The sequence below is a fragment of the Tyto alba genome, unplaced genomic scaffold, assembly GCF_018691265.1.
Source record: "Tyto alba isolate M040663 unplaced genomic scaffold, T.alba_DEE_v4.0 Super-Scaffold_13, whole genome shotgun sequence".
Lineage (NCBI taxonomy): Eukaryota > Metazoa > Chordata > Aves > Strigiformes > Tytonidae > Tyto > Tyto alba.
The window spans coordinates 12,304,438-12,329,194 of NW_024881275.1; the positions used below are offsets into that span (position 1 = coordinate 12,304,438).

At 38.4% G+C, this 24,757-nt stretch overlaps 1 protein-coding gene across 1 annotated transcript in view; it reads right to left on the reverse strand.

Annotated features, from left to right (window-relative positions):
* SVEP1 (sushi, von Willebrand factor type A, EGF and pentraxin domain containing 1) overlaps positions 1-24,757 on the reverse strand; it is a 129,882-nt gene that overhangs the window by 97,615 nt on the left and 7,510 nt on the right. The window contains exons 2-3 of the mRNA XM_033001540.2: positions 13,497-13,752; positions 12,098-12,274 (exon numbers count right to left, since the gene is read on the reverse strand). Coding sequence (XP_032857431.2) covers positions 12,098-12,274; positions 13,497-13,752 — 433 coding nt within the window. The remainder of the gene's footprint in view (positions 1-12,097; positions 12,275-13,496; positions 13,753-24,757) is intronic.

Below are 24,757 nucleotides of genomic sequence, written 5' to 3' on the forward strand. Positions count from 1 at the left end.
CCACAGTATAGCCTAGTATTGCTTCTAGGCCAAACTCCTCTGACATCTTGGCTAGGAGAGCCATTATCATGTGAGTACTGAAAGGAACATGACTGCTAAGTAGTGGGAAAGGTATGAATGATGCTAACCCTCAGCCACTGTTATATTAAACATAGATACTGGCAGAAGGTGACTCAGTGTCTGAGCCTGGTATGCTCCTTCTCAGTCCAATTTTTTGTGATCACATTACTTCTGTTCTCATGGGTTTGGACTGTGGGCACAAGGTGGGCTACGGATTCACCTACAAAAGCCTTATGTGAATAGAGCTTGGCTACTGCCATCGCTGAAATCAAGTCACTAATGAAGACCAACTGTCCTTGCCTTTGTGTACTCCTGTGCCATGATCTAATGATGCCACCACCCCTGCACTGCCACTGGGACAGTTCTGAGTAGTGTTTTTGGCCAACCAGGAAGAATACAGGTGTTCACAGAACTGCCATACTTTAAAAATGGTGTTGTAGTTTGTAAGGCATTGTATTTTGAATTACCATTCAGAAATAAAACAGAGCAAAATTTAGGTATACAAACTAATGCCTCTGTGAGATATATGAAACTGGAAGTCCAAAACAAACACCAGCTTAACCACACGTAGCTCTTCTGGTGTATAATCATGAGGTTTGGCAAGCATTCCTTACATTCTGTGCTGACACCAAGACTCCTGAGAATAAGGTTTCTCAGCTTCCCACACTGCTCCCTGTACTTAGAAAAACCTAGTCCTATGAACAGTTACTTGAAAGAGTAACTTTTGCAGTACTCCATATTCCTGCAGGCAAATCCCTCTTCCATATCCTCTGTCTTGAGACCTATGGCATCTATGTGCCACAGAAATAAAAAAAGATGCAGAAGACTTAAACAAGTTAGCTGCTGCATTTAAAGGTATGAGAGCACCTCTACACTGGCCTAGATTTTCCATAGAGTGAGCTGCTGTAAGATGCACTGGGATTGTCTCCTATGATGTTAAATTTACTGCAGCATTGATGGACTGCTGTTCCCAGGCCTATGTGGGCTTCACAGGATGCTCTGAGGGCAGATGATGGGCAAACCACGAAATGAGGGACAGGAAGAGACAACACAGTAACAGGCCAACATTTTCCTCTACAGCTCTTGGCGTTTTTACACAGACATTAAACTCAGAATGTAACTATAAGCCTTTAAATTAATGTGACTTAGGGTATTCCCAGCACATGTAGATGAAGGAGTTTCTGTGTTCCACCAGAACGCTGATGTTTTCTTTCTGTTTTTAATACCACCTATGTGTATTTCCAGATAAGAGTTTTTCTAAGGGAACACAGTCGGAACGTAACAAACACTTTTCTGTCATAAACCCATAAAAACTGGAGCTTAAAGGAAGCCTGACAATACTAATAGGAATGTTACACTCTGGACTATTCTGCGAAGCCCTAACCAACAAACAGGCTGGAATTAATAGCAATAATCTGTGAAAAAAAAGCCATGCAGCATTAGCAGCCACAGTGTAGGAAAGTTCTTGTACTTTATCTTCTGGAATTCTTGTTTGAGAAACAAACTACATGCCACAAGGAGATGGAAACTTTGCATGGGTATTTACTATGGCATTTACAAGGGAACACACTTTGTTTTAACTTTTTGGGCCAAAAATCCACTTATTTTTTTAGCTATCCTCAGAATGTTTCTTTTGCTCTCATGGGAAAACCTCCAGCAGATTTGCCTCATGGCCAGGAGAAGAAGCCAGATCTTAGGTTGTTACAGTATGGTACAGCTCTGTGTAAAATCAGTACAGCTGCACACACCTACACAGATGGAGATTTTGCCATTCCTCTATGCTCTACACTAATGAAAACCTGCAATTTAGTGCTTAATTGTATTGGGTTTTGTTTCAAATCTGGCAGGTCCAAACCATAACTAAATGACATGACTAAAATTAGACTGTATGATTATATTATACACACTTCTGTAACATTAAATCTTTCTCAAACTGCACCCACCTCCAACCCCCCACAAAGGTCCATTCTTTCTTCTCATTCTTGTGGAAGAAAACACTTCATATTTAGTAAATTTGAGACTAGGGAGAAAAAATTCAACTCCTCAAACTACCTTCAGATGTCAGCCCTACTAAAACATCTGCATTGGAAATGTGAGTCGCTGGTCTGGATTTGTTTTGCATGGTAACAAATTAAACCCTAGGGTTTTGGCCTGAAGAAGTTCCCATTTTCTGTGCAGAGTCCCGATTTCTGTTTTCATCAAAACACCGACAAAACCAGGAGAAATCAATTTCCTGTTTGATTAAACTGACCTGTGTTGCTGCTTTCTCATTCTCAAGGGACCTGGTCATGCTCCACCACACAGTGAGAGCTGTTTCTGGGTATGAAGGTTGGGCCATCTACAGTAGATTTTAGAGTGACATGAGAAAACAAGGCCACTTACAAGACAGCAGACCAAACTGCTGCCATCCATTGAGTTGCGTACCTGGCAGATAGATTAACCTTATAATAAAATGTCTGCAACCTATTTGCCCTAATTCTGCTCCAAGTTGAGTGGGCTTTTGCCCACTTTTCATCATGGTGGTTTTTCTAGCAGACTCTTCTAGCTGCCAGCTGCTTTTGCTGGAGTGGTACCAGAGTCTGAAGTATTTCTGGACTGCTGTGGCTGAAGAAACAGACTGTGCACAGCAGGTGGAAGCCAGGAGCATACCTGCAAAGGACAGAGACAAAGAGGGCTTCTTCCCTGGAAGTGACCGTAAAATGATCTGAGGAACCTGCCAGGTGATTTTCCACAGAGAAGTCAGCTGGACAGGACTGAACAGGAGAGGCAGCAGAAAAGCCACCTCATCTCTTCTGCCTGTTATCTTTTCTCTCTTATGATGGTGGTAGTTCAAGGAACATCTATATTGCCTTTTAGGTAAATATCCCTTGAAAGACTGTTTAGGCCAAAATCTGCAAACAAATTATTTATCTGTGGGTTATGACCTGATGAGCTTTGTGCACCCTTGCTTCTACATTTTATTCTCCCTCTCAGCAAACCCTGGGCAATTAACAGATGACCATCTCTGAACACTTGCAAAATGATGCAAAGGCAATTTATATAAAATCCTTGCTTCATATTGGAAGAGAAGTAGACAATTTTGTTTAAAACGTTGAAAGGAATAGTACTTATTCTTGCAGAGAACACACTTTGCAATATTCAATGGCTTGGGTTGAGTGAATATCACAGATAGTTGAGCCAAAGGTTTAAAAATAAACTTAAAATATTCCTGCATTCTGTGTTCAATTGGAAACTGATTCTGAGAGCTAAGAGACAAATTTGTTTGACCAAGTGACAAACACACCATCTACAATCCATTAAATTCCAAATGCAGAGACATAGTGCCTGCCTGATTTTGTCACATTGAGAACACTACGCTCCAGTCTTGTTAAATAAATCAGTTTTGATAAGAATTTGGGAACAACTTAAGGATGCTAGGAATCCTGATACCTATTCACAACCTTACAGGCACAGGGACTAAACCGTATGAGTTAATGGTTGCACAAATTACATCCTGGGAATGACTGAAGTACTTAAAGGTGATGCTTTGGAGCCTTAGGGAGCCACTACGGACAAAATAGTTAATTAAAACGAGCTCTAAAACTCTTAATCTCTATCATAATTTCAATAATTAACGCTCTTTGCTGTATACTGTCATTTTCTTTTTGAAGCACTCCTTCAGGAATTTCAATTTTTTCTTCTCTGAGACAAAAGCTACCTAAAGGCTCACAGAATGCTAAGATGTCTGCTTTTAATTTGCGAGACTGGCACAAATTCAGGAATAATATGTGTGCATGTGTGTCAATGAAAAAATCCTGGCTATGTGTTTCTGAAAAGGTAGTGAAGGCAAGATGACACCAGGTAATCCAAAGAGGTAACCAAAGAATGTTGCAGTAAAAACCTTTTCCTTAAGGGATACAGTGGACAGACAATTATTCCGGTAAGTGCCCAGTATGATCCAAGTCCCAATCCTGAAAATGATTCTCAAATCTGCAAGACCAATCAAAGGCTTATCAAAGGCCTATGTTAAAACGGTATGAAAAAAAACCCAACATGTTTAAAAATCTGTGACAACTGACTGATGAAAGTTTCAGGCAGTTAAGGAAGACATGTTCAGCACAAAACTTGTGAACTACCACTTTGCCCAGGATTGTACAGCTGGAAAAGGATGTTTTCAAACCATGTAAAACCTCAACGAAGGTAAGACAGCCTGCTTTTTATCCTGTCTAGAGACTCAAGGCAAAGCCCAGGCTTAACTAAAGGTTTTTACAGTCACTAAACTAAAGGCCAAACCTAGCTGGTGCTGTATTTACACTTGAAGCCTTCTTAATTGTGACAACTGCCTGCAATGGTTATACTGTGGCCAAAGGATGGCATGGGCATTACAGAGAGAGCCAAAGTCTGATAGGCACAGAAAGCTGGAGACTATTTCTATGTCATGTCTATTTCTATTCAGAGCACGGTGTCTGGTCCTCTCAAGCCCTTCAGTTGGTTGATTTTTCTCCTCTAATTGCACATTAAAACTTTGGCCAAAGGCTTTATTTTTATGACATTTTGAGGTGACCAGGACAATTCACTTCCACGATAAGGAAACAAGAGTAACTTGTGCATCACTTTCCAACTTTCCATCAAATTTATTTCAGAAATAGCTGTGTACTTAATACAAAAGGAAGAGTCCATTTTGGCTTAGAAGCTTATTTTCTAAAGCCTGAGATGACATCTAGTTGGAAAGGATGAGATGTTTTTCAATACTGCTTACAGAAGTAAAATTACACCTCTGCTTTTCTGGTCTGCACACATCAAAAGTGAATCTGGGTTTCACCCTCACCATACAACTTCACTTTTAAAGAATCTCCTCAGAAATGGTGCTGGTATACATGGAAAACTCTTCTGTTGGTGGTTTTTGGTTAGTTCTAGGGTTTTCTTTCTCTGTTACAGTTCAGTTTTAAATGCCAAGGAAATAAGATACATGGTGCAGAGCTAGAAAAACTCTATACCAATGAAACATCATTATGCCTATTAGCTACCACGTTACTTAAAATTTTTACTTTTGCAACAGAAGATGTATGTAAATTGATACATAAGGCCTGGAGAAGAGAGAAAATTGAGTCACTCAGTTCCAAGGACTTGATCCAAAACTCATTAACACTACTGGAAGTACACTTACTCACTCCAACAGGCTTATCAAAACTATAGACATGGTTAAAAACCACCAGTATCTGCACACATCATTTGTTTAGGTGAAAAAACTTGTACTAAATTGACCCAAAAAAGCTCCTTTTTAGCAATTTTGCCAGCAAAGATATTGGTTAGATGTTAAAACTTCTACATTTCTATGATGGTTTGGAAAGCTCACTGTCTGACTCTAAAGTTTGTTACAGAGTTTTCCTGATGGACTGAATCTGGATTAACACATGGAGTTCACATAATCAACAAGACAATAATCTTCCACCATAACAATGGAAAACCTTCAAGCAAGTCTGCGCGATCTGCCCCATCTGAGTTGTGAATACTTAGATCCCAAAAGAAAGAAAACAAAATCCCAACCTCATCAGGTTTTCTTCCTACTTACATTTATAAAATGTATACTTTAAAAAAATAAGTTGTTTTGCTACTATTTCCCTTCAAAAGCTTCAGATGGGTAAAGCAGATCATGGAGGTTTCACAGTATGGTAAGAAACACTTCAGTAATTGACAAAACCTGTTATTACTTCATACACGCTGTGCCTTGGGAACCGTTTTGGTATCACTCTGTGGGTACAAGGTCATAAAGCTTCAAGCAGTAAACTCAGCAAAAGAAGCTTCCGCTGCCAGGAATGTTCCATCTTCATAAAGCAGGTTGTACAGGTGGGAAACAAACTACTTTGGTGCCAGAAGCCACTTAAAAAGCAAGGAAAACTACCGTAGTATCATGCAAGCTAACATTCATCTCTGTCAGAGCCATTCCTACCCAAAAAAACCCTCCTGACATGAAGAATTTAATGACATCATGCCTTTAAATTACTATACCAAAAGAATTCATCTCTATTGTGTGCTCCATTTTGAAAATCCCTGCAGCATCCAAATCCTTTTTTTATTCAGCCTTTGCTTTGCTTCCTATAGCAACAAGTAGGAGAATCTCTACCTGAATTTCCAAAATCAAAGAAATACTAGGCTTCAATGGACAAATTTTTGAGAAAGCAGATTTCAGTGTAAAAAGTCTGGAAGAGTACGCCTGCATGCTTCCAGATAAAATATCTGTAAAAGTAATTTTCTTCAGTCTTTATGCAAACAATAATTTGAATGTTTATTTACTTTACGTCTTTATTACTTTAAGTCTTAATTACTTTAAGTCTTAAAAAGCTTTTTTAGTTAACCTACTAAACTTCAATAGCCTTGTCTATAGCACTTGCTTCCTATATCCACCTTCCTCATCCACTTGTCTTCCAGTACCCTTGGTAGAAAACCGGATTGATTTACATTTCTTCCTTACTTAACCATCATGATGTTATGATACCCTCACTAGAAAAAGATACTCAGTTACATTTCTGTAGGTAACCATTACAATGTTATGCTCAAATTGTTACCCATAACGAGTTAAGTCTTATACCAAGAAGAAAAAATACACAGAATGACAGTGAGAAATGTTTTTGCCAGTATTAATTAGGCATCAATTCACCATTGCTTAGTCATGGGTATTTTGCATCCTTCCTCTTGGTTTAGATCCCTGCTTTCTTGTTTTCTCTTCTCATTACATACAGCTAGTCATTTTAACACAGTGTATTCACAATAGAACCTCTGCATATTACCACAGACAAAAAGCCACTAAAGAGAGACTGTAACAGAAGGTGACCCCACATGGGAGAAATATTTTTAAAAGTAAATAAATTAAAAGAGTAAAGTATATAAAGGCATCTCATCCCTCAAAAGGGTTACAGAAAGGGGTTCATGATTAGAGAGCTGATAAGCACAAGGGTAGGATCACTGACTGACAGATGTTGTACACAGAGCAAGGACTCTCTAGTCAAGCTTTCCTGTCTCTACAGATGAGTCCAAGTCTCTCCAGACTGCTCAGGTTTTGTAAGAATGAGTTAATGCTTCATAAAGCATGTACATCCCAATTTCCATGACCAGCTGTAATCTAAGTCTTTCCAACACATCTTGTTAAAAATTTTTATTTCCTTTCTTCTTTTTGGTTATCAAGATCTGCAGGTTCATCTGGCACAAGAAAACACCCTAGCAGCTGTTTAACATTTTCCTCAAGATGTTCCTTCTTCAATTTGCCATTTTTCAATGGCTGCAGGTGTCAGGAGAACCCTTCTTTTAGTGAGAGCCAAGCTAGAACTGAAGAGTACTTTTCTGATTTAGAAATTAAAAAGAAAGAAGAGGAACCAAACCAATCTCCTGTCCAGTTTTAAGATGCAGATTCAACAGATGAAAGCATGAAATGGCACTGCCTTGTGAGACAGCAAGAAATTTAGTTCTAAGAGATTAAAAATCTGCAGTTCTGTGAATTAATTCAAACTTTCAGATTCAACAGGCAAATTTAGCCTGAGATCTTACTGTGGCTAGAGACATATTGTACACTCTCTTTTTCACACTCCCTCTCTTGCTCTCTTGTCCCTCACTGTCTGTCAGTTACTAGTGAAATCTCAGAGTGCTGATGGTGGTTCTCCTCCAGATTCATGACCTGCTGAAAAGTGTAGTCCATGCTATGATAGGTGTTGTTAACTCGGTGACTTGGTGCTTGGAGGGATCTTGTAAACAGTGAAAATTTCCACATACAGTATGACAAGTTCAAGATGGTTGGCAAAGCTTCATTAAGCCAGTGACTCCTACAGGGTAGATAAAGAAATACCTCCTAGAAAGGCATACTGAGAAAGGGTGATCCAGCTTCAAGGGGGACAGAACTCCTATCAAAAGGAAGGGAGGAAGGACACAGCATAGCAGAAGATTTGTTTGACTAGGCCATCAGAATCACCACTGGAATTAAAGATTTTCCTGTCTAAGAAAAGAACTACTGGTAATGCACTAAACGCATTTTGGTTGTGTTTTTTTTTTTTTTTGTTTGTTTTGTTTTGTTTGTTTGTTTGTTTGTTTTTGTTTTGTTGGGGTTTTGTTTGTTTGTTTGTTTTTGTATGTTTGTTTGTTTGTGGTTTTTTTTGGGGTTTTTTTTGTTGTTGTTTGGTTTGGTTTGGTTTGGTTTTTTTCTGAACTAGAAAGCTATCCAACTCATGAACACCAGGTTTTGGTTTTCATTCTCAACAGGAAGAATCTTGAAAATCTCATGGAAAAAAATGTTTAGATGAAAATTGGGTCCAAAATCCAAGAAACCACAAAATGCAAATCTCCCCTGCCTTGCTGGACCTACGTTTCCTCAAAGTTTAAAGTCTTCAGTGAATGTGTTCTGAATTAAAATTTGTAAAAAACAGTCAAAGTTTTCACATGATTTCAGGTTTTATTGGAAAGGTCCTTTACATATCTAATCTATGTGCTGTTTTGTAGGAAAATGTATTGCCCTAGTGGCTCTGCAGATGATAACTGATATGCTGCATCTAAATCAAAGCCAAGGCAACCTGTTGAATACTCGTATGGTGAAATTCTACACTTCAATCTTTATACCTAAGTAGTGGACCAAAAATGAACAGAAGAAGGAATACCTAGCATAGACTACAAGTATTTCATTTACCAGTTCTGCCTTGCCAACTGCACATCATCTTCAAGGATACCTTGTGTTGCAAAAAATGGGGTCCACATGTTAGATAAAAGAAACTACTGGTTGTAAGACAACAGCTTCCTAACCTCCCCAGTAACTGTGGTCCTGCTTAGGAGGTAATTCATGAAATGATCATGATTGGTATCATTCTCTAGTTGCATCATCATGAATCTAAGAGGTCATCCAACCCAAGAGCCCATTTAAAGAACTTCCTCTGCAGAGTCTTGGTGAAAAAAATGTGTGAAAAGGCTGTGTTAAAGACATAGTCCCTAACTTCCTAGGACAAAGAAGATACAAATGGAGATCTGGAATTTGTTTTACTTTTTCATGGAACAAGCAGTTGACTTGAGCAGCCCACCGTTTATTGGTGGAAGACATAGTCTTACACAGTGGAAATTAGATTTATTTTTGCTTGCCCCTGTATTTTTGTTTGGTTTTCTCTAATTCGAAACTCAGTATTTGTAATCAAGGAAAGGAAGGAGTAAAAAAAGTGATGTATTACTGAAGAGGAGGTGTTTATGTACAATACTTGGGACTGATTATGATACTGCCTCTGTTCTTCCTCTTTGTCCCTTCCTTTGTCACAATTGTCACAGATGTCACTGGCTGCATGAGGCTCCTAGTGTGGTCCAAGAAGCTTTTGTTTGGCTTGCTTTTTACAGAAGAGAACAGTCAGTCTGTTCTTTCTGTGGCACATTATCAACAATATTACAAAGAACAGGAGGGGGACATTGAAGCCAATTTCTGCTTTTTTGACACAAAGCATGTGGCTCCTCTTTTATTTTATGGAAGCTTTCTAGAGAGTGTTTTCAGGTAATTAGGAAAGTAAAGAACTGTTAGGATTTTTACATAGTTTTTCTGATGCCTCACATTTAAAACCATAAACAACAGTAAGGTGGTATAATGCATAAGAACAAGAGCATACAGAAAATAACCACAGAAAATAAATAAAATATCAAAAAGAACAGATAAGTCACAGATGAACAATCTTCCACGTTGATGAAAACTTTTTTAAAAAGCCATACTGTATTAAATAAACATAGGCTATTAGAGTATCTGACAGTTTAACTAATCGAAAGCTAAAAAGAGTCTAATTAAAATGTAAGTCCTGTCACTGTAAACTTGCCAAAAGTCCTCCTGCACATTATACTGTGAAGAAAAGTTAAGATGCATTCTTAAGATTCCTTATGCTTTACAAATCCACAGCTATGCTCAGCTGGGAAATGTTTAAAAAAATAAAGGTTGGCATCCTTTTCAGAGTATAAGATTTCAAAATATGCTTTTTCCTTTAAATAACACGTTTCCTTTTGTTTCTGTCTGTCTTAAAGAAGAATACAATAGTTGAGCAGAGCAGACATGTTTTAAAGAACAGGCTTGAGTTACTCGGGTCAAATTCTCCCGAAAAGGTACGTAAGCATCTTCAGTTATCTTCACATACACAGCAGATGGCTGCAATCACCAGCTTATTTACAGTGTATCTAATACTAGCCTCTTTTTAAAAATTTATTTTAGAAGCACCTGCTAATGCTGTCAAAATGGAACATTCATCTGCATCTGCAAAGTACCCATTTAAAGAAATCAGACTTTTATAATTTTTGGTGGCACCTGAGAGGTATGCTTACTCCATCAAAAGCTCCTTTCATGTAGAAAGGGTAACTCTAAAATGATAGGCCCACTATCTTTAGGAATAGGTCAAAACAATATTTAATGACACAAGCTATTGATAGAGGCAGAAATGCTGCATTTATTTTGTTCAATAGGTTACTAGGGCACTTGAGGTGGAGGAAATTGACTTGAATTACAAAAGAAAAAATTGAGAGGAAAATTTTATTTTGTCTGAAACAAATTAAAATTACAATTGAAAATAGGCAAAATGGAATAGTATAACTTTGTTTAGAGTTAACTGAGCACACAAGAAAGCTGCATCCACTTACATAAAACAGGATTCTGATCCAACGTTCTGGTGCCAACTCTAACTACACCGCTCTACTCATGTTGCACTCAAAACCCAATGAATTCTTGCCTACTTCTCTTAATACAGAACAAAGGACGGATGCTTCAGAGAAATAAGGTGAATTACAAGGTGGTAACTGGCAGGGAGTATAATACAACTGATCAACTTTCCAACACAAACACTGGGATATCTCGGTTCTTTCTTGCACTCGTGACAGACAACATCTTTCCTCCATCGTGTGCTTACGTATGGTCTGGATCCCTCAGTGTATCCTTGTGATTCTCCTCATACATGCATACAGCCATCACAGTCTCTGTTAAACCTTCCCCTGAAGGAATTCTTTAGCTTCTAGTCACAAACCTGCCTGTGTCTATTCTCTGACCAGAACTACCAACTCTTACAAGTTACATCAAGAGACTTTCTACCTGCAATGAAAATCGCATTTAAAAAAGCAGCAGAGTCCTCATAAACAGCTATACAACCATGATCCATATATCCACTACACTTAGTTCACATCTCATGAGGAAATATATCATGAGAACCGCGATATGCAGGACGTGAGAATATGAGAATACAAACAAAACCAGTATAAATACTGTACTTTGTTCCTAGTTGAAAATTATTTTATTATAAGTACTCCTTTTGTCCAGCTCACAAAACAAATACAACAGAGTTCAGATAAGCTCTGACAATTTTGACACTTTTGTCCTAGAAAAATCAACTGAGTTGGATAAAATTGGCATACCTTCTCTAACAAAAAAGAACTGTAAATTGTTGTTATTTTAACTGCAAACTTTGAATGCTCGCTGGTAAAAGGACTTGTCCAAAAAGCAGTAACAACAACAACAATCTCAGCAAAATGTGATGACAAGTTTCTGTTTAGTGACTCAAATGCCTTCTTCCTCTTTAGTTACTGAATGTCAACATGAGGAAATTAAAGAACATTTAATTGACTGTAAGTTTTGCCAAGGATTTATCCTGCAAAGATCCACAATACAGCCCCTCTCCAAACAGAAAAGTTTATGAAAGTTCAAAAAGTGATCAGCAAAATTAATGAATGAAAAATTTACTAAGAGCACTTGAGTGTGAAAGATACTACCTTAAACTTGTTAAACTCTAGTCACAAACTGCGGTAAGATGTGTTTTAAGGAATTTTTACTGTGTCAGAACATTTGCCCTATTCTTACCTCTTTCCTGTGCATCTCTGGGCTATTGCTGGAGACAAGGTATGAGGTGAGTTTGACTGATAAAGCTACACCATTTCTTCAGACAGGGTTTTCCAACTTCCTCAAATGCATTCTGATCTAGGTTCACAGCCGTAATCCCAAATACAGCTTTTCACTCTCAACTAGATTAGCCATGTACTTAGGGAATACAGAGAAACCCAAGCACTGAGACATGAGACTCACCTGTGCATTCATGCTGTAGTCCTTTCCCATAGTATCCTTTTTCACAGATGCACTCAAACTGGCCAGTGTGAGTGCCGCATTTACAGCTTGCCATGATGTCACAGCAGTTTTCATTTGCCTCACAGAGATATGAACAATGTGATATATCTTCTTGGATATAGCTGCCAGAGGGCAGGTCTGAAATAGTATCGATTTATTAACAAAAAGTCCAAACTAAAGTCCCCCCCATAGCCTCACATTATGTCATTAGTGAAATGTTTCTTAAAAAACCTAGGTTCTGCTTCTAAGCAGTAGTGATGGAAGCATGAAGAAGCAGAGCCTTGCTACATTCAAAATGTGAAAAAAAACCCCAACAACCGGTGTTCTTTTTCTGGAAAAAGGATCACTGAAATCCATGGTGCAAAGATTCTTAAATTTTCTCACTCCACTTCATTTGAGCCTAACACTGCCAGAATGCAGTCTCACTCCCAACAGAAGCTGCTGAGACATCTTTTTCCAGCTTTGGTGGATGCCATCTTTGGCATGAGGAGAGCACTTGGTCAGGACGTGTATAATCAGTTGGTCATTAAAAAAAAAAAATCTTTCTTTGGCACATTCACACAGACCAATTAAACCTTACCTGGACAAATAGAATGGCAGTAAAGCACACTACTTATGTAAAAGTAGCATGCTTTTAAAAATTAAATGTAGCTAATAAATGCTAATGGATACTTTGATGCATTCTAAGCCTCACTCAAGCAGCACTGGTTCACGAACCAAGGTCTAGTCATGTGTTCTCATTTGCTAGTCTAAACTTCATCTATTTTTCAGGATGAACTTTTTTTTTAGAATACGGTAGATTAAAAGAAGGATAAAAACACAGTCCAAACTCTCTTTCCACTCTTTGCTCTTTCCAGTTTTACTGAATGTATAAGGTCACAAAAGTAAATCATATTTACCCTTACATACTGAGATATAAATCAGATCTAAACAGGCTAGCTTTAGTTGCTGTGTAAAATACCAACTGGTATTAAGGCTAGTCCTAAGGTGTGTACTAGGTGCCTCTTGGGCAATCATTTATCTGACTACAATTTCATCTACTCAAGCAAAAGTTACATTGGCCTAAGACTACAGTCTGCTCTTTGTGAACAAAATGAAGAGTTGAATGGAGGTAAGCATGTATATACTGAGGAGAATTTGGCTCACAGTTTGTTGATGTGTTAGTCAAACAAACAGTATATCCTTTTACCTGAAGAATTAACACCTCTGCTAGAAAGTAAGGGTAAAAACAAAAGCAAGTAAACAAACAAAAAAGAAACAAATCAACACTTCATGAAATGTAATTACAAGACAGTACTGGAGATCTTTCTATTCAGACCTCTCTGCTCTCTGTAGACTTCTGAGTTTAGTAGATTAATACCTTCATGAAGAGCTCTGCGTGCCAGAGCTTCAAACTCAGTAAAACTGTGAAGAAGGTAACAGTGATCTTCTTTTGGATGGGAAGCCATGTCATTCAGTTCTCGGATATTCCCCTGCCATATCCCGAAGGTGAAGATCTCCACTCCAAATTCACGCAAGGATGCTGCAATGGGCCTTGGGTCTCCCCCATTGGAATATCCATCAGTAATGAGAAATATCACCTTTGTGGCATTTCCACGGGCATGCCTTAGTATTTGCTGGAAGAGAAAATGAAATTGCACATCTCAGCAAAGGGTTAGCAGCAGTTGATCTGTATACTACCTCCTCCATGATGTGGCTCCTTTTCTTTGAATTATACAGCTACATTAAGTCATTCCAAGGCCACTCACTATAACGAAGATCTATCATCTGCAAATAGAGCCTGTGGTTAGACAAGGCCAACCACTGAGTCACACTTCAGATGGTTACAACTGCACAATCACAGAAATCACGACACAATCTGAAATGAGACACTTTCCACACTGACTGATTAAGTCACCCATGTATCAGACAGCAATAATCCTGACCAGTGCTTTAGCAACTTCATTCACACTTCAGTTTGAATAGGTAGTACAAACATTGAAAAGCTAGTGCAAGACCCATGGAACCAAAGTTCAGATGCTGCCAAGTGTCTCAGTGTCATGGAGGTGACGTAGCTGCGCATCATCTGCCAGTTTGGTCCACACTGCTTTTTTGTTCAGTGCATGAATGCCATTCAGTTCCAAATTCGACCATTCCGGTAGGTGAAAACTCACCAAACTCCACTATGAAAATGTGCTGCAAATGGTGACATGCCCACTCTCATTATCATGGCTTTCAGTATGTAATTTATGGACAAATCCTCTAATTTGTAAGGGGTAACTAAGAACTAGAAGTATTTTAGTAGGGATTTTTTGAGCAAAATAGCTAAAAAAATTCCACAGATCTACTAGAAAAATTGTAGGGAGAGACAGATCAATGACAGGTGAAGAATCGGTCAAAACCACAGATACAAATGTTGAAAACAATTCTTACACACAGTATCAACTTTACATGAGGATTCTGTGAGGGGTTAAAGATTCCACTGTGATTATCTGGCCACAGGCCCAGGAATTTTTTATTTCCACATATTACTTCCCACCTTCCCTCTATCATTTCCTCATCTAAAAGGTGAAATCTACTGAACTTCTGGAAAACAAAACAGTGGCTATGCCATTCTCTTCCCATATAAGGCAGATAGAAAAGAGCTATTTACCAAGTAAGCCCAGAAGAAATTTATAGTGTGTGCATTGACAGAGAACAGGCCACAGAGCATGTACATACATGTGCACAGGTATGAAGGAAAAGGTAGTGAGACAAGAGATTCTGTCAGTATCAGCAGTCTTAAAAACCCAAGTATGTCAAATATGTGATGTGCAGTGCAAAAATACAGCTGTGCCTGATGAGGCTTCATAAGCCTCTCTCTATAAAGGGAAGTTGAACAGGTTTTAGGAACATACAAGAGCATGGGATTAGTTAAAAACAAGTTCCTAATCATTGCCAGGCTAATAAATTATAAATAGAAGGCAAAGAATTTGGGTCTATCTCCCATTAACCAACCTTCACAAGTGACCATGAACAGACTGACTTGCTTCCCCGAATGCACCCTCAGCATCCCTCCTACAGTCAGCTACCAAACCTTCACTACCAGCACAACTGCACTAGGAAACTGGAACCTGGAAAAATACGCAGTCCTCAAAACTTTAATTCTGTGCATGAAAGACAAAACATAAAGTGTGACAACAATCATTAGTTTCCTATGGCATCATGTATTCAAGGATTGAATGTCAAGTCAGAGACAATAGCTGTGAACTTTAGCAGATAATCAGTTGAAGAACGAGAAACAAACAACTAAAAGAACACTCAGTTTTCTTTATTCTGTGCAAATTGCTTGCTCCCGAGATCAAAATCCTTCCATCTGTATCACCCACCATGATGACTGCTTTTCTGTTGGTGACACATCTTTGTTTTTCTTGCAAGTCTGAGGTAACAAATATGATAGAACATATTTTAATGTCATCTTATGTTTTGATTCAGTAAATTGTAAGGTCCATTTCTGAGTTATTGTTAGTCTTCTCCCAAGAAACATCTGGATTGCTGGTTATTTTAACCCCAACATAGCATTCTCCATTTGTCCCTGCTGAATTCTGCTTTTCTCCCCTACAACAGTTTTCCAAGACCACTTTAGCTTGTCCATCATGGCCACAAAAACTGCTTGTAGTCCCTTCCATCCTTCTGCCATCTACAAAGATTTAAGAATCAGTCCTTCCACTACTACACACAAAACATCTGTGACAATACTCAGTAATGCCTGAGTAAGGACACGTCCCACAGATTCCTGCGCATTTCATCCTTCCACCCTGACAGTGCACTAATGCTAATTACTCTCCGAGTAAGTTTGTTCTTGGACAACAGGCAGAACACCTGCAAAAATGTGATGTTAACGTGTTATGGACTAGAAACCACCCTATGGAGTTATCACTTTCATAATTAGTCACCGTCTGCCAGAATGTGAGTAAATATGGGACCACCACCAATCTCCTCTTGGTGGCCAGGTATTCTGCAGCCCTAAAGCAGGGGACTGTGAAGGTGCACCTTCTCCTTTCTCTGTGAACTTGTGTAGAAGGCATTTGATGCAGACTTTCAACTTGGTAGCATGCAATTTACTACCATGTTTATTTCAATAATAGATTGTAACATGCTACAATCAATACAACAGACCAGAGTTGACAGGCCTTTGAATGATACCTCAAAAATCGTATCATTTTATGATGAATAATACATATATTTAAACCACCCTTAACAAACACAGATTCTAAAACCAGAGATGAACTGAAATAAGTAGTTTTATTACAAAATCTTAGTTAGAAAGTAAAATTGTCTGGCTTTCAGTTCAATTAAAATCTTACAAGTTAGGCCAGTCCAAAGGACCTGCAGAGATTTTATAACCATTCTCAATAAGCCAGGCCACATTTCAGGACAATTTGATTTTGATTTGGCAATTCACTGACTTCAGGTAGATACTAAACAAAAACAAGGACACACACCATAAATCAAAGCACAGATCGTTGGCACCATGGTCTGAAAGACTGCCCAGGAATGTGCTGCTGTTGCGCTTGATTTTATTACTACTTGTATACAAAACCCAAAGGGAGTGAAACCAAATTCTCTTGCAGACACAAATACTCTTCACAAACCAAACCTATTGTTCCTCATGTTACTTAAGTCGTAAGTGGAAAACCAGAATGAAGTGAAAAACCAGAATGAAGTGGAAAACTGGAATGAAAAGAATCAGGAAGATAAGGCAAAAGACAATATGAAGACAAATCATAGGAAAAAAATACAAATGCCCGATTTCAAAATGCATTCTGAAATGGATGCTCTAAGACAAGTGGCATTGCAGGCAGAGAAGACGGTGCCATTTATGATTAACACATATAATTAATATATTTAGTATTAACTGTGCTATTTTAGAATATGGTGTGAGCAACTTAAAATTCTATCCAACTTCTTAAGTATTCAGGCTGAAAATTTCCACTCAGGATGTTTGTCTCAAGCTGTTTCAGTGAAAATGGCTTTTATTTCGAAAAACAAGATGAGAGAAAACATATGTTCCATCCATACTTATTTGCTTTTTGCAACCATAGCATCTCTGAGCTTTGCAGAAGGAACTTTCAATCTGTAAATCACATTTATAATAGAAGTGGAAAAATAGGCCCCAAATATATGCAAGTTGCGAAACTTGTGTAACTGAGGAGGAAACCACAAGAAACCACAAATGGCACAGGGTTAAGAGACATAATGGAGATTGCCAGTGTAATTCTCTGAAGATCCCACCTGCTCACAGCTTGCTGTAGTTGAATATGATTTCAACTTGTGATTATGTCATAACACTTACAGAAGGGAGAACAAAGCTTAATTTTGGCAGGACATGGCTTTGCAATTTCAGTAATATCCTCCTTTTAGCACTGTTTCCCTCTGTGTGTAGAACAAAGCTGCACAAACTTTGCAGATGAAGGTAGCGGGCATAATTACACATTGCCTTAGTTTTTCAGCAAGTGATACTCATAACAGGTAGCAGTCAAACTTCTGTATTTTCCCTAAATACAGGGACGTGTCTGCATGGTCAATGAACAAACGAACCTGAGCCCCAGTATTCTAGCCAGGACAACACAGATCTCAGAAAAGACTCTTTAATTCTTATTATTAAATTAACAGGGAGCTCTGCTTTACAAAACTAGACTGCCACCAATGCCCTCTGAAACTGCTGGGCAGAGTACACAAACCCTCCATGTCTTTACATGCGATCAAGAAAGGTTCCCCGTCTATAGGTCCTGTGAACAACAGCTTACCAAACCCTCTTAAAAAATGCAGGTCGTCAGTCAGAGGAAGTGGGAAGAGCCAGGAAAAGACCATTTTTGAGGGGCGAATATCCTTTAGCTACATGACCCTGAGATAAGGCAAGCAGCCAACAGCTTTTATGTCCTCTGCATCTGACAGGACAACCTCCTCTCTGGAGCAGCACTTCTTTCACACACAGACACAAATTGTGTTAACAGGGAAGAAAACACAAAGCTGTCTGCCTGCTACCTGAGAGACTCAAATATTCAGGCATCAGTGGATCTGAGCAGGGAAACAGACAGGATTGCTATATATTGCCCCTAGAAATCAAAACAAAGCCACTGAACATCTTGGCCCTCCTATCTTGCAGCTGTAACTCTAGACAGAGAATCCCTGCTGCATGACAGCAGAGAAAATGAACAAGGGAAAGGAAGAAACATTCAACATGCGAGAGTCAAAAGAAAAAAAAGGGAGACGTAAGTCTATTTTTAAATCATCTGTATATTTCTGGTGGTCCAGTTAGTGTTTTGTTTCTTCCGTGAAAGCACAGTGACATAAGGGACAAGCCACCATCCAGAGCTGTTAATAGCTGAAATAAGTCTGCATTACTCTGCCTCTTCTCTCCAATATTTGCATGGCATTTCACAACATTCTTGTTTCCTTTAACCCTGACTCACATTCCTCTATTCTGAGACGTTTCTCTCTTTCCCCTGGCAGAATATCATTCTGAAAGGCCTTTTTTTCCCCAATGGAAATTTCATATATTTTAAAATGTCTGCTCACTTAACCCCTAAACTTGTAAGCACACACAGAGATGATTCCATGTATTTAACCAGTCCCCATCAACTTCATGGACTGTATCTACATAAAGATTACTTATTGTCATGACAAGGCTCTGCAGTCCTCTTGTAAATTGTCAGGTTCTTCAAAAAAGCTTAAAAGCCCACTAAACAATACTCAGAAGTTAAAACAATCTTGAGAACCTGTATCTTTGGTATGAATATTCACATCTGCTTCTCATTTTACAATCAAATGAAACTGACCATTAGCCATAAGTCAAAATATATAAAGTGCTGAATGACCTGTTTAATTGAGAACACAGCCCATTTAGTCACTACTACAAATTAATAATAAGGGATAGGTACAAACAAAACAAAACAATTAATGCTCTTGATGATTGCAAAGAACAGCATGGGGTCAATAGAAACACCTCATCTTTGACCATTTTACTACCTATTTTGTTGTCTACACTTCTTTCACAGTAGTGACAGATGAGTAAGTTTCAGTAATCCTTCCAGATCTTAAATAAAACATTCTTTTCACATTAGCAAAAAGTTATTACCATCTGTATTGTATTCAGTCTCTGTTTAGTGTGTACAAATACCTGGCAGACTCACCATTTTCTCTGTGCCAATAACAGTCCTTAGAATTAAAAAATGAAGTCTTGTGCAACAAATAAATTGTCATACAAAATCCTCCTCTAGAAATTCAGTACTGTAAGGCAAAATGAAATCCTATCAATACAGTCACAAAACCAGCTAAACCTCTAACTCCTGTGTTTTTAATATTCATATAGAATTTGTAATAAGGAGGTAAGTAGCATCCAAGATCAATGACTTCTTCAGCCATTTGACAGCCACAGCAATGACATCGTTGAAGGTTCTTTGCCACTGCCTTGATTGCATGTTCTGCATCTAACCTGTAAACATCTGATCTTGAGCCTTACCTCTGTCTTTACTCAGTGTTTTGCTTTTAATGAAGATTTTGACCATACAGGGTTGGCTACTACTGTACCTGTCTAAAGGGAAGCAAACGGAAATGGGTTAATCTGTCTCATTTTACAAACTAAGCCTTAGATAGCATCAGACAGCCCCAGGATCCTTGCCAGGAGAAGCAAGGTTTAAGTTGGAACCTTGCTTTCAAAACAACACTATCCAAGTATTCATCACAAAAATTACAGTGCTCCTTGTAATCCTTGTAGGGAATACACTACCTATGGGCTACAAAGGAAATGTTATTTGTTACAAGTCGGGAAGAACCATCACTGCACTTCAGAAGTGAAATAGAAAGCCCTCCATTAAAGAGCCATTCAGCTATGCTGTATCAGTAGACCACTTACACTGTATTTGTTTTCACCCTAGGAATTACATAAAAACCTACACACCATGAGATGAATTCTGAATAGAATGACACGATTCTTTTTCACAGAGGATAATTTATTCATTATAAAAGAAATAATTCTCATTTTATAAAAATCAGAATTAATACAACTATATATGATACAGCATAATCACTACTAAACTTACATTAAAATGAATTAATTATACTTCATTACAAAAAACCCCACTGCATAGATTTGACCTATACACTCAGCAAAATATTAAAATAGTATGCCTTAATTTCTCACGGATGGCTTCAGAAGTGGATCTGTATGTCATTCACAAAGGGAAATGGCAATGCTAAATCCTTTTGCAAAGCTCACCCTTTCTTTCAAGGTTCCTTTTCATCCTTCCTGCAGGTAAAAAAGTCCGAATCTGGCAGGAAATTTCATGTAAATAAATATTCTGGAAAGAAAAATAGTATCAGTCCTGTGATCAACCATAGCTTTCGGTAGAGTTGAAGCATCTTACCACTGAATCCGGAGCAATCCTAAGGAAGTTGGTCTTCTCAAAAGAGTAATGCAAAGCTAGGGGGTGACAAATACTGTTCCCCTTAATCATGATAGAAAGGTTGTTATTCCTCCACAGAAAACAGATGGCTATACCTCCTATGTCCCCTCTCTGAAACAGAAAAGGTTTGATTTCACCACCTTGTCTTCTGGTCATGTAACACAGCTACTTTCACTGCTCCACTCAAATAAGTCTTATCCTCTCTTTAGGTATCATTGCCCCTTTGAGGAGGGGAACTAAAAGATACTCCACAGTTAGACATTTTGGTTTCCAATTGTTACCCTTCACCACTTCCTTCTGAACTGCTGCACAAGCTCCAGAGTTGTTACCTATACAGAAGAAATAAAATCTTTCCTTGAATATTTCCCTACCAGGAATTGCACTTGTAATTCAGTGAAGTATCTAGCTATAGGATTAGTCTGGATATTTAAGTAGTGCTACACATAATATAAACCAAATACAATGAAAAATAGATTAAAAAAAAAAAGGCAAAAAAAAAAAGTTATTTAAAATACAGTGATTTCATGCTGGTCTAGTCTCGTATTGCAATGATTTTAACTTCAGTTAAATAATGTACTAGCTCTCCTAATTATTTTCTCATCATTAATTTATGCAACAATATGTGGGTCATCAAAATCATGTTCCTAATCTATGCATGTATCTTTTAATCTTTCCTATCCTTCTCATCCCCTCTATCTTCAACCTTAATCTTTTCTTTCCACAGTGTCACCCTCTCTGCATTTAGTCATCTTCCCCTTGTCTGTCTTCCTTTTCCATCTATGTGGTTTTTGCATAATTATTTGCATAATGAACTTTCCAATCTCTTGTCAATAACAAAGTGCAAAAATCCTTACCAAATTATTTTTTTGCTTAGCCACCACACTTACCTTCCAAGCATCTCTAAGTAACTGGTGGGTATGACCTGAGTATGTCTCACAACTGAGTCAGACATTCTTACTCTATGGATCAAAGCACACAGGTAAAAAAGGCAGGCATGCTCATGGCCAGGAAGTGTAAAGACGTCATCTGAGGAAATACTGACAGTTATCATACTGTTCAGTCTGGAGAAAAGAAGGCTTGACGTCCTCTTATCCATATACATAAATACTTAATGAGGGGGGAGTAAAGAAGACGGATCCAGACTCTTGTAATTGGTAGAACAAGGCAAGAGGCACAAGCTGAAATACAGGGAATTCCACTTAAACAGAGGAAGCAACATTTTTACTAAAAGGCTGATCAACCCTTTAAACAGGTTTCCCAGAGAGGTTGTGGGTTCTCCATCCCTGGAGATACTCAAAACCCAACTAGACATAGTCCTGAGCAACCTGACCTTGCAGACCCCACTTTGAGCAGGGGGGTTGGACAAGATGGTCTCCAGAGGTCATTTCAAACCACAACAATTCAGTGATTCTGTGGTTTTGTGATATAGGATGAACATACTTGACTTCTAGTTCTTAGCATTTATTATTAACTTGACCTTTTTCCTCTCTTTCTACAGCATGGATTCTGCCTGTAATGCCTGTGTTACATTTCCATCTCTTTAAGTACTGTTGCACAGTTAAATACTGACAGTTCATGCATTTTGTAGTTTGAAAAATGAGTTCTTACCTCAGAGAGCAAAGCTATGCACTCCAAGTTAAAGACAACCACCTTCACATTGCATAAAGACTGTTTCCTCACCCCCCATCAAAAAAAAAAAAACAACAACCAACCAAACCACCACTGCCTTTACGATGACAGGAGATGATACACACCTACACATTTGTTTCACACTTGAAATTGGGTGCCTTGTAGTTTTGAGCTCTGAATTAGAATGAATACAATGCATGTAGTTTCCAGGAAACAACTGACATACTATCCTTCATCTTCTATCATTCTGAGGTCTTTTAAACAGGACATTAAAAGACAAGGCACGTTGTGTACATAGCTGTTTCCTCAGCTCTTGGTGCTATACAACCTTTTAACAACAAGTTTACCTGGACTTTGAAAAGTTGCCAGAGGCCTTATATGCTGCTATGATGAGTGCTATATTCAAAATATCATCTTGATAATAGATCTCAGTTTTATTTGAAAAATGAAAAATCCTAGTTTTCTTTTTTGTGGGGGCAATTTCCATCATCAATATAAACAAGATGTATTGGATTTCTCTAGTACTGCTCTGGTCTTTTGCTAATAATAAAGAAGGGACTAAAAAATATTTCACTGAATACGTAATTAATCTTCATGTATTTTCAGCCCAAGCATTAACACCACTACTGACTAGTGTATCTGCCAAATATTTGTTTCTTTTGTGTTTTAAACATTCATTACTTTAAAAAAGCAGGAAAAAACACTGAACAGAATAGTTAACTCCAAAAGGACAAACCATTCATGACCTGGCCCATCTACTGCCAGTTGTCACTCCTCAATTATTTTCTGAATACCTTCTTTTGCTCCAGGACTGATAGAATTGAGCAACATGAACACACAGTTATCATTGATAAGAGCTGCCCCAGGCCAACTGGGTGTGGGGGAGTGTTTGGGAGAGAAATAGGACAGACAATCGGACTCCCAGCTTCACTGTTTATACTGCATATGCTCAGCAGAGCACCACAGTTCTGAATGCTAATGCTTTTTACAGACTGCCTGTCAGATTCAAGGAGGAGGTTCATCTTTCTGGTTGAGGTTACCAGAGAAACCCTGAACCAGAGGGAACATCATCATTTCAACAGAAGCTTTTGTTTTGAATTGTGTTAACATCATAGAGCAGTAAACAGCTCAAAGATTTCAACAGGGTCCTGGTCACTCAAAGAGCCTAGCTGTTGCTAAATGCAGTGGTGCTTTTAATAGCTGCACCTAGAACAGTCAGAAAATTCTGATCACTACAAACATTCTGTCTCGCCTGTAAAATCTAACTTTCAAATTCCAGTAACAAGTGGAACTGGAGGAAAAAGGCTAAAAATATGTCACAGAACATGCAAAATATACTACATACAGAATATTAATGCTGAGGTTCATGTCAGGAAATACTGCTAAATATGTTGTATTTTGTTAGAACGGCCTCTTGTAAGTCTAGGGAATGAATTAAAAATAAAACAACTTATTTTGTCATGACTTCTTCAAAATTAAATGCCTGGAATTTATTTCCTACTTTCAGAGCAAATCACTCAGTAGCTTTTCTGGTTTGTCTTTGCATCTCTGGAGCAAAGCACATGGTAAGTCTGATTTCTCTGTGAAGGTGCTAACTGAACGACTGGGGATCAGAAGGTACTTACTGTCAGACCCCCTCTCCAGCAAAGGCTCTGAGACAAGAGGACAAAAAATGGTTTTCTCAGGAGAAGTAATCTCCTTTCCTTAAACATTTATGAAAACATCATCCAGATGCCATAGTGATGAAACGTTTTCATTCACTGTGCTGTCAGTTTCGCTACTGTACCAGCAAGATTCGTGTTAATCCCTGCAGCAATGTCTTATGTTTCTCAACTTTCCTCTGCCCCTGCATGTTAAACCAGGAAATGGCTTTGCCGTACTATGCTGTAAATAAAGGGTGTGCCTTCTAAAGGGGTCCTGTCTTGGCAGATGAGCAACACAGTGGATGCTGGCACAATTCTCTCTCTCTTTGCATCTCTAGACGTCCTCACTTCACACCTTGTTATTTGACAGAACACTGGTCAGGAAGGCCACTGTACACGGCAAATCCTTCCAGACAGAACAACCACCTCAGCTCTCAGAGCCAGAAGTTATGAAAATGTCAGATGTGCTCTGATCAGACAACCTTGTAAGGCTTAGGGTTAGACCAGCCTCCTGAAGCCCAGGGAAACGGGCTGAAGCAAGTACATGATGGCAAGACAAGGAACTTCTACCCAGTAGGGTAAGTTTCCTTGCTGGTAGTGCCCCACTTAGCAATAAGAGACACAGAACACCCTTCTTTGTGCCAAAAGGAGTAGGTTTTCCTATAGTTACCCGCTTTTTTCCATAAAGTTAGTTATTCATCTTTGTCTTTTCATGCTTAGCATATAACAACAACTTGAGAACATCAGAAAGCCTAGTATACATCAAAACTGGTGGAATGGATCAAAATGAAGGGGGGTTGCATACAAATTAAAAGCAGATTTCAGATGACTAACTTCCAAAACTTCAGTAAAATCCACACCATTACTAAAATATACTGGCCATCTGCACAATTCCTTGGGATCTCTCTTAAACACTGTAACGG